The 10,650-nt window shown below is 47.7% G+C and overlaps 1 protein-coding gene across 2 annotated transcripts; it reads left to right on the forward strand.

The window, feature by feature from the left end:
- Positions 1 to 531: 531 nt before the first annotated feature.
- RNF183 (ring finger protein 183) lies at positions 532 to 10,393 on the forward strand. Of its 2 annotated transcripts, none has more exons than XM_059411030.1 (2): positions 532 to 742; positions 6,365 to 10,393. In XM_059411030.1, the coding sequence occupies exon 2, from the start codon at positions 6,402 to 6,404 to the stop codon at positions 6,972 to 6,974; it is 573 nt and encodes a 190-aa protein (XP_059267013.1). In that variant the 5' UTR covers positions 532 to 742; positions 6,365 to 6,401; the 3' UTR covers positions 6,975 to 10,393. The 2 variants fall into 2 exon arrangements, with proteins under 2 accessions (XP_059267013.1, XP_059267014.1); XM_059411031.1 differs by lacking the exon at positions 532 to 742 and adding an exon at positions 5,530 to 5,682.
- Positions 10,394 to 10,650: the final 257 nt, after the last annotated feature.

A 10,650-nucleotide genomic window follows, 5' to 3' on the forward strand; every position in this document is an offset into this window, starting at 1 on the left:
GGGCAGAGCCACTAGGGATTCTCTCTCCCTTTCCCGCTTCCCTGCCCTACACGTGCGCTCTCTAAATAAATAAATAGACGCTTAATTTTTGTCAGTCTGATAGGGGAAAAAAATTGCCACCACTACTAAAAGTAATGATGACAGTTGTCCGTGCTTCACTAAACACTTGTGATCTGTTACAGTTAATGCTCCCCGCGGTCCCTGGAAGCACGGTGTCCAGCACAGTATGGAACACGGAAACACAGGAACTTTTCCTTACTCCTTCTCAGATAAGGAATCCAAAGCTCCAAGCAAGTAAGGGATTTATTTGCCCTCCCCCCAAAGTGTGCCCATGCAGCCCATCTTCTGCTCCCTCTTGCATTCTCAGAGATGCCCCTGCCTTCCATCAAAGTAAGACTGTGAGTCAAGGCGGTGCAGTTAGACAGGGTAGGAAACCAACCCAATACAAAACAGAGGTCTGCGAGGATGAGGGACTTTGACCTCCTTTGAGAGAAGCAAGAGTGACTCACAGGAGGAGGAGGAAACCAGAGCTCCTGCGCTGTCCCTCCTGAGCACAGACAGTCCCAAGTCATCAGAAGGAAGAGGAAAACCTTGAAACGGAGCTGGCCAAGAGCTGCCAGAAGACCCAGGCAAGGAAGACCCGCCCACAACTGCCTGGAAATCAGGCCAAAAGGAGTTAGAGCGCAGAGCACATGCTGCACAGCCACCCTGGGGACTGGAGGAGGAAACTCTGAGGAAGCAGGTAAGGAGCCACAGAGGGCCACTGGGAGACGGGTGGGACACAGGACCCCAGTGTCCTGAGAGGCACTGCTGTCAACAGCATGAACACTGGGATCAGCTTTCAAGCTTAGCTGTTTATTAGCTGTGAAGCCTTAAGCAAGGCACTTCATATGCTGAGCCTTGGTGTCCCCATCTATAAAATGGGTATAAAACTATCATGCTGTGTACTGAGCACCTGCTGGGCTTTGCTGGGCACATTACAGATACTATCCCTTCCTTACAGCAAGCCTCTGAGGTGGGATTTTTAGCCTATTTTACAAAGAAAAATGAAGCACAGAGAACATAAGCCATTTATCTAAGATGCAAAGCAAGTTAACTGTGTTTCCAAAGCCTGCATACTTTCACCTCCCTATCCTGCTTCCTTCACAGGGTGGTTTTAAGGAATCAGAAGGTCTCAGGGCACGTGACTGGCTCAGTTGGTAAAGCACGTGACATTTTTTTAAAGATTTTTTTTTTTTTTATTTACTTGACAGAGAAAGCACAAGCAGGGGGAACAGGAGAGGGAGAAGCAGGCTCTCTGCTGAGCAGGGAGCCCAATGTGGGGTTTGATCCCGGAACCCCGGGATCATAACCTGAACTGTAGGTAGATAGATGCTTAACTAACTGAGCCACCCAGGCGCCCCAAGCATGTGACTCTTGAACTCAGGGTTGTGAGTTCAAGCCCCACACTGGGTGTGCAGATTACTTAAAAACAACAATGCCATAAATTAAATAAATAAATAATTGGTGGGGGGTGCCAAATGGCATTATGCAGATGGGAAAATACTGTAAAAGGGAATCACCAAATATAGATGTGAGCTGCCTCACTTAGATCCTAGCCAGGACCGGGGGCCCTTTGTAAACTGTGAAGTCCTGTAAAAATGCTAGCTCTTGGGGCACCTGGGAGAGGGGGCTCAGTCAGTTGGGTCACTGGATCTTGGTTTCAGCTCAGGTCATGATCTCAGGATTGTGGAATCGAGCCCCACGTTGGGCTCCGTGCTCAGCGTGGAGTCGGCTTGGGACTCTCTCTCTCCCTCTGCCCACTCGCTCTCTCAAATAAATAAATCTTTTTAAAGAATGCTAGTTCTTCATCTCTCTCCTCTTGAGGGTCAACACTTTGGGGCGATGCTACAGGTACTATTTGGCTGACTTCATCCCAGACTGAGGTGATGCCTCTGGGGTGGTGTCTAGGATTTACAGCAATATGGAGGGCATGCAGGGGGCAGTGGCAGGAGGATACCTGGTCAGAGTCTGTCCTGAGAGGCTGGACTCCAGACATCCGAGGCTGTCTGTGGGGACCCTGGAAGATACGGGCCCAGGTGCTGAGACGCCTGATTATTCCTCCTCTTGAATGGCCCTTTACAGCTTCGGCCATGGAACTTCATAAATGAAGTCTTTTTTGGGGGGGGAAGGGGAGGTCTTTAAGGGTGGTAAAGCAAGCTTGTCATACTATAGTAAAGTTAGAGGATTTTCAGATAAGAGAATTTAAAACAATCAAACAAAAAACCCCACCTATAATCTTACTCCCAGAGATAACCACTGTTGACACTTTGGTGTTTGTTTTTCCAGACATTTTTCCCAGACACACATATACTGGATAATTGAATAGTATCGTGATATGGTTTTACTACTGGTTCTTTTTACTTACTTGCATATCACAAACATATTTCCACATTAATAGATGTTTTATCACATCATTAAAAAAAAAAAGATTTGAGAGAGAGGAAAGGGGAGGGGCAGAGGTAGGAGAATCTCAAGCAGACGCCCTGCTGAGCACGGAGCCCTACATGGGGCTCAGTCTCACGACCCTGAGATCATGACCTGAGCCAAAACCAAGAGTTGGAGGCTCAGTCAACTGTGTCACCCAGGTGCCCCTTATCACATCATTTTAAAGGCTGCAGAATGTCTCTTTACGTGGTTGGAGCAGAATCTCTTTAATTAATGTTCCACTATTGAAGGAGTATGTAGTTTTCCACACCTTACTGTTAGAGCCGTGCTTCTACGGGTGTTCCTACAATCAAGCCTTTGCACAAGTCCTTGATTATTTCCATGGGACAGATTCCCAGTTGGGGCCCTGCTGGATCAAGTTTATTACCTTTCAAGTCTTGTGATAAGTACTAAAGGTCTGCTTTGGACACACTCTGGAATTCAGAGATCCTCAAAGCTCAACACAGAAACCTTTTTCATGGCTTCAAAGTCAACCTCGATCCTTCTCCCTCTCAAATCTGTTTGCAGGAATAGCGACAGCCATCTCATGGGTAGTCTTTGCTGGGTGCCAGACTCCTAAGAGCTTTACCTTCAGACATGCTACTTTCCTTTTCAACAGACCTCACAGGCACAACAGGTTAAGCAATTCAACTGGGATCACAGCCACAACAAGTAGTGCATCTGGGGTCATGAGCCTCAAAAACATGGTTCTAGAATCTATGTTATTCACTGCTTTTTGGGAAGTGCTTTTGATTTAATCTCTAAAGATGTCTTTTTTTTTTTTTTAAAGATTTTATTTATTTATCTGGCAGACAGAGATCACAAGTAGGCAGAGAGAGAGAGAGAAAGAGGAGGAAGAGGAGGAAGCAGGCTCTCTGCTCAGCAGAGAGCCTGATGCAGGGCTCGATCCCAGGACCCTGGGATCATGACCTGAGCCGAAGGCAGAGGCTTAACCCACTGAGCCACCCCCTGCCCCTCCAAAGATGGTTTGTATTCCATCCCTTTGATCTTCTCTGCCATGGCCTGGTCTAAGTCAAGCACCGCCATTCCAGCCTGAATGTTAAAGCCCCTCACAGTCTTTTATTTTCACTCTGTCCCTTTTAGTCTGTTCTCTGTTCTATAGCTGGAATGGTGTTATTATTATTTAAAATTTTATTTTTAAACAATCTCTATACCCAACATGGGGTCCGAACCCACAACCCGGAGATCAAGAGCCACTCTAGTGCTACCTGACTGAGCCAACCAAACACTCCTGGAATGATGTTTTTAAAATGGAATATTAAAAAAAAAAAAAAAAGGAATGGTGATGAGGGACCCCCCCACTAACCCCTAGAATTAAATCCAGATTTGTTCCCCAGCTTCCAGGCCTGCCTCCACCCTCCCTGGCTTTGTCTCCTGAGCCACCTTCCGGCTCCAGCCCCACCCACCAAACCTCAGGGTTCTTTCACTTCCTGAATCGGGCAGAGCCTTTTTTCACCTTGGGGCTTTGGTACCTGTTGTTCCCTTAGCCTGGAATGTCCTTCCCTCTAGGCTGTGTGGCTGGTTTCTTGTCCTCCTGCAGACATAGCTTTCAGAAACCTGCCCTGCTGCAACCCTCCCTGGTGGTTTCCTAACCCTAAGCCCATTTTCCTTTCTGTCCTTTGTAGCACGCATTACATATTAACTGCCCACTGCTCATTAGATGTCTTTTTCCCTCATTACACTCTAAATGTCATGAGGTCAAAGTCGTGTCTCTTTGGTCCACCATTATTTACCCAGTGCCTAGCACAACTCCTGGCATGCAGTGGGCGTTCAATACCTTAGTAACTGTACAATGACTGCGTGGTCTACAGAAGGCGCTCGTAGTTAAGGATCCCTGGTAAACTCGCCCAGCTTTGGCCAGAGCTGTTCCATCCTCCTTCTGCATACCTTTGCTTCGTCTTCCCTACATGGAACAGTGACAGAAGTCTAGAAGAAAACCAGGAAGCCATGGGCGGGCAGGAGAGTGTCAGCGGGTTTTGCTTCAGGTTTCAACTGAGTGGATGGATGGCGCCTTAGGAGGCGCACCAGGGAGACTTGGTTCCCCCAAACTCCCTGCACGCTTCCTGGATTCCTACGAGAGACTCACGGCTCGGGGAATCTCCTGATAGGTGCAAACACTTAAGTGTGTGGTGATTAGCACACATCCAGCAGGAGACACCACTGCCTAGCTGGGGGACCTTGGGTGAAAGTCACTTCTTGGCTTCCACTCCACTCCCATCTGCAATGTGAGTGGTTAGGATGGAGAAGTGATTTTTCGACTTTTTTTGGTCCCCCCTTGGCAGCTCAACTCTTCAACTTATTCAAGTGATTGACAGGAGAAAAGCTAGGTGTTTCTGGGTGAAATGGGGAAGTGGGGCTGGAGCTCTCCTCCTTCCTGACTCCCTCTTTTAAGTCCCCAAGGGTGGTGAGATGGCCAGCCTTTGGATTCTAAGACATCAGCGGTCACTGCCTGCCAGGCTGTGTTCCAAGAACAAAGATGGCAGCAAGATTGCTGTGGTTACAGCTACTTGGGCACATTAAATTATCAGAAAGGTTGGGTACCTGGCTGGATCAGTCGGAGGACCATGCAACTCTTGATCTCTGGATCACAAGTTTGAGCCCCACGTCGGGTGTAGATGTTACTTAGAAATAAACAAAATTTGCTGAGTCTGAGGTGCAGAGATTTTAGGCTGTGTAGCCATCAAGTTCGCAGCCACCCCCAAGTGCAGGGTGGGCAGCCTCTGTGTGAGGAGGAGGTTTTAGCCATTTTAGAAAAGAAATGAGGGCCCAGGAGAGCCCAGAGGCTCACTTACCCTCTCCACAATCTAGAAAAAGGAAATTGCCACCCCTCCCTTCCCAGGCCATGGAGACCTTCAAGGTCTTGAAGAGACCGCCCACGATCTTGCAGATGTTTGGCTTCCACGGTTGGTTGTTCCCCACACCCTGGGGGAACTCTGCTCCCCCACCTCCCCGCCCCTGCCACCCAGGCAGCTTTGTGGCCTGTGCCATAGGCAGATGCGCTCAAGAGGCTGCAGCCCGGGCCACCTGGCACCTCCAGGTGCTGCGTGTGTGCTGCCATGGAGACGGGCCCCGGGGTTGGTGGCTGGTGGAGAGAAGGCAGTCTCCCAAAGCAGTGTGGATTTGGGAGAGGGAAAGACTGGAGCCTCGGGTCCTTCAGATAGTCTGCCTGACCACCCTAGTATCAAGGAAGCCCAGGTGAGTGCACTAGGGTTTTGGGGAACAGAGGGAGGGAGGAGGAGCCAGGGGAGTCCAGGTATTAGGAGGTTCTGGAAGGGCTGATCGGAGGACCTGGGCAAGGGAGCCTAAGCTTCCAGGTCAAGGAGAAAAGCTTTGGCAGGGTCCCCCTGCTGGGCCAGTGCGGTGTCCCTGCACAAAAACTGGGCATATGGGCTCTGGAGGGTTGGTCCTGTAGCCCAGTGGGAGGGACAGACCAGGGAATTCACAAAGGCCATCTCTGCACTACTCAGGGACTTGAGGCAGCAGGGAAGGAAGTATTTGTCTTATAATACAAACCACTGACGGGTTCTCCTCCCTCTCCTTGGAGTCTGAGAAGTCAAGGGCAGTCACATGGAGCAAAGGAGCACTTTTTTCCACTTCCCAAGTGGGGGTGCAATCCCCTCCAGTGGCAATTCACTAATGGTGGGGTGACTCAGGACTTTTCCCTGTTTGGGGGGGGGCATGTTGACTGAGCACCAGACTTTACAGCTTAGGAAATGGGTGCTCTGGAACAAGCTGGTGCATCTTTTGAATCTAAGTTTTTCATCTGTGAAATGTGGGTGACAGTATGTTTCAACAAGGCACAGAACACTTAGTCTGGGACCAAGCACAAGGATGAAATTCAACAGGTATCCCTTTGCTCCTTCTCCCTTTCTGCCAGGACATTCCTGCCAGGCCTCCCAACGTCTCATCTGAGGATGGCGGAGGGGCAGGGCCAGGAGCCTGAGTGCCCTGTCTGCTGGAACCCCTTCAACAACACATTTCATACCCCCAAAGTGCTGGACTGTTGTCACTCCTTCTGTGTGGAATGCCTGGCCCACCTCAGCCTGGTGACTCCAGCCCGGCGGCGGCTGCTGTGTCCGCTCTGTCGCCAGCCCACTGTGCTGGCCTCTGGGCAGCCGGTCACGGACTTGCCCACGGACACTGCCGTGCTCACTCTGCTTCGCCTGGAGCCCCACCATGTCATCCTGGAAGGCCACCAGCTCTGTCTCAAGGACCAGCCCAAGAGCCGCTACTTCCTGCGCCAGCCCCGGGTCTATACACTTGATCTAGGCCCTGAGCCTGGGAGCCAAACGGGGCCCCCCCCGGACATGGGCCCTACCACCAGGTCTCTGCCCATTCCCATCCCCAGCCACTACTCCCTGAGGGAGTGTTTCCGCAACCCTCAGTTCCGGATCTTTGCTTACCTGATGGCTGTTATCCTCAGTGTCACTTTGTTGCTCATCTTCTCCATCTTTTGGACCAGGCAATTCCTCTGGGGTGTGGGGTGAGTGCTGTTTCTGGACAAGGAACCAAGCCTTAAAAAAAAATTTTTCCCCCCAAATTCTTATTAAGGCTCCATGCCCAGTGTGGAGCCCAACATGGGGCCTGAACTCACGACCCCAAGATCAAGACCAGAGTTAGCAAGAGTCATACACTTACCCAGCTGAGCCACCCAAGAGCCCTGAATTGAAGCCCTTCTTGACTACTGCTGGGGACGGGGACTGCCCAGCCTCATTTGGGGTTGTCTTCTTTGGTAGTATTGCTCATTTTTACAACGCATCAGTCCACATGTTTGCTTCTGGAAACAGATTCCTAACTATGATGAGAACCTCTGAAAGCTAAAAGGCTGGGAAAAGATGTGAAGAGACCTCTGGGTGTGAGCCATAGGGCCAAGGGCAGAGAAGCAGATCTGTGATTACAGGGCTATGGAGCAAATTGTGCCAAAAGGCTGGACCACGGTATCCAGGAGCCCAACTAGCCCAGAGAGAAAGTTGCATTTCTCAGTGGAGTTGCTTCGGACTCAGTTCATGTTTGAGTTGCTCCTTTTATTATGTGTTGCTAAAATTTTGCAAAGTGAGCTTCAATTCTGTGAGCAGATGTGTATGTGTATGCCTTCTTTCAGTTTTCTCTTTGGAAGTCTTGCCACCAGTCCCAGGAAAAAATGGTGTGGACTCATGTATTTGCGCACTTACTCATTCAACCACCACTTACTTGGCCCGTCTGAGTCAGAACTAGGGGACACGAGGGGTGGGATTATCCATGGGTGACAGCCTTTACCACCAAGGAGGGCATGTTCACTCAGCGGCTTCTTGAACCAGACAACCTCTTGCTGGTACGTGCTTTATGGAGTGTTTAGAGTATAAAAGTTTAAAGACGAAAAGAAACCAGGGTCAGTGGGTCAAAAGAAATCTGGTATTTGGAGAAAAGGTGTTTATTTCTCCTGGTAGGTGCAGAGGCTCCGATTAAACCTGGATGTTGGGTAGAGCCCACTCCCCTCCTCCAGCCAATGGAATTCTGACCTTGAAAGGTAAAGCCGAGAAGCCCTGGACAGAGGAACAGCCTTAGCTTCTATCCCAGGCCAAGCAGACAGGGGCCGTGGTCTTCATTTTACATGACAGAATCTCAGAACCAAGGCAAACTATATGCTTTGGCTGTCTGGCTACAAGTCGCTACCTCTGCAGTGTCTAAACCCCCTGCTGCTTCCCCAGTTTTAATACCACCGTGTGGCCCACAGCTCTGGAACAGTCTCAAAGTGGTTAAAACACCATCACAATTATGAAAAGATCTTGATTTGCAGAATAAACTTTCAGAGGTCAGAAACTGAGTCGGTTTTATTTGTTCTAAAAATTTTGTGCTTAATGGAACTATCTTCTATAAAATCTTGAGGGATCTTAATGTACAAGATAATCCAAAATAGCCAAGACCTGTATTTCACATTTAATAGGACCAAATGGTGTTAAAAACCAACGTGAAGAAAATTCTCCTTTACAAAACTGGAATGCCACCTATGTATCCTGCCAGGGGACTGACACCTGCTTCTCCATTTGTGCCATCTAAGATAATTATACTGGAGCTGGGACTCAACCTCTCCCTGCTGACTTCATTTCTTTATAGATCCTTGTTCCTTAACCTCTTGGCAAGTAAATTAGGCAATGATCTGCCCATGTTCTCTGAGCCACGAGGAAAGGGAGAGGAACTAGGGGACGCTCAGGAAAGAACACTTGCCTCTACCCTTGAGCTTACTGCTCTGGGCTAAGGAAACTTCGTCCCTATTCTACGGGTGAAACTGAGACTCCACAGGTTTAGCTGTCTTGTTTCAGCTCATCAGCCAGTTCAGTGGTGGAGGCCTCTAGTCAAAGAGAATTGGGGAGTGGTTCTTGGAGTGGCTAATACACCAGGCAAGTAAGGAAAGATACAGGTTTGAGTTTTTTGGGGTAGGGAAGATATACTCAAAAGCAGAGTGTCTTCCATTTTCACCTTCAGCAGTTGTAACCTTGGGGCATGCAGAAAAGTCTGGAAGCATCTCTAGTATTCCAATGAAGGGAGGTAGTTGTGCCTCTGGCTTTTATTACTCCACAGGTCAGGGACGCTGAGACATGCTGCAATGCCTAAGACAGTTCCACACAACAAAACATCTATCCCAAGATGCAAACAGTTTCCTGCTGAGTAACACAACAGGTGCCTTATTAGTTCATGAGGTAGAGGTGGTGAAATCCCATGACTCCTTTTGGCATGAAGTCAGACTAAGATGCTGTGGCTCATCACAAGGGAGGTGTCACAGATAGAAGGGCTAAAAAGCTCTGGCACTGTATAGGAAACAGGCCATGTTGGCGGGACTGGTCATTCTGCCTGGCCAGTGCTACCAACATTCTCAATAAAGCTCTATGAAATCTTTTCCTAAGTTCACAGACACACCAGGCTCTACCACTCGCTGACAGGGTAAACCTGAACAAGTTACTTAACTTCTTTGAGCTTCGATTTTATTGTCTGTAAAAAGGGAATATGCCTTAACTCAGAAGATTGGGAGGATTAAATGAGGAGTCTAACATACCTGGCACAGTTTTTAGGCGGGAAGTATCCTTTTAAGTGGTGGCTCTGATTCTCCCATTATGAAATGCTACATTTGGTTTATGCTGCTCAGCTAACTGCCTCCTTACAATGAAGTAATGTATATTCCACAAGGGCATGGTTTTGCCAAAGGTTTACATGAAATATGTTCACCTGATTGCTATCTCTATAAACTTCTTGGAACCAAAAAAAAAAAAAAAAAAGTTTAATGGAATAGTAAAAATTCAAACTTGAAAATCTAAAAACCTTTGTTAATACACTATATCCAGACTGCATGGTAATACACAAATGTTCATTATTACTTTACACATCCTATAAAAGTTAATAATAAAAAATTATTTTTCATGGCCAACTATGGAGGAAATAGAACCCACTAATACTTAAACAATAGCAAAGTGCTAAAATGCTCAACAGAGGGCAGAGGCGATAATTCAGAAGCTTAACCAAGACCCAAAATAGCCAACTATTTGGCAATAATTAAAATTAAACAAAAGAGATTATTTAGCTATCCTATCACACATTTATAGTTTGCAGGACAGAGTTAGACTAAGCCACTGTCAGCCTCTCTGGAACAGCAAATGAAGTGTTTTGAACATTCAAAAAAAGCCATCATATAAACCCCACTCCATTTCTCTGCATGCAATCCTTTCTTCTTCCAAATTCCTGTATTTCTATCAGAGTTTACTGCGTACTTTGTGTTCAGCAGTTGTGTATTTGGGGTGGGAAGAGGTGAAGGTGACTGCTGCACAGCCTCAGTACGAACTGCAGAGCCTAGACCCAGTTTGCTAATAGTCAGGCCTACAAGGCCAGTACAAACTGCAGAGCCTAGACCCAGTTTGCTAATAGTCAGGCCTACAAGGCAGTAGAAATATTAGCAGCGTGCTTATTAAGAAGAGAAAAACTGGAGTAAGCCACATTTGATAGCATCTGTTATACCTCAAATCAAAAAAAAGGGGAACATCCATGGACCAATGGCTGGGATTCAGAAAATGCCTAACTATATAAAATAAGTCTTTAAAGGACATTTTTATAATAGGATTTTACTCTGTAGCAAATGCATAATAAAGAAAAAAGAAGTTGATGTTGAGGAATACCCCTTTGGGATTTTTCCCAGTT

Source organism: Mustela nigripes, chromosome 9 (genome assembly GCF_022355385.1).
Source record: "Mustela nigripes isolate SB6536 chromosome 9, MUSNIG.SB6536, whole genome shotgun sequence".
Classification (NCBI taxonomy): domain Eukaryota; kingdom Metazoa; phylum Chordata; class Mammalia; order Carnivora; family Mustelidae; genus Mustela; species Mustela nigripes.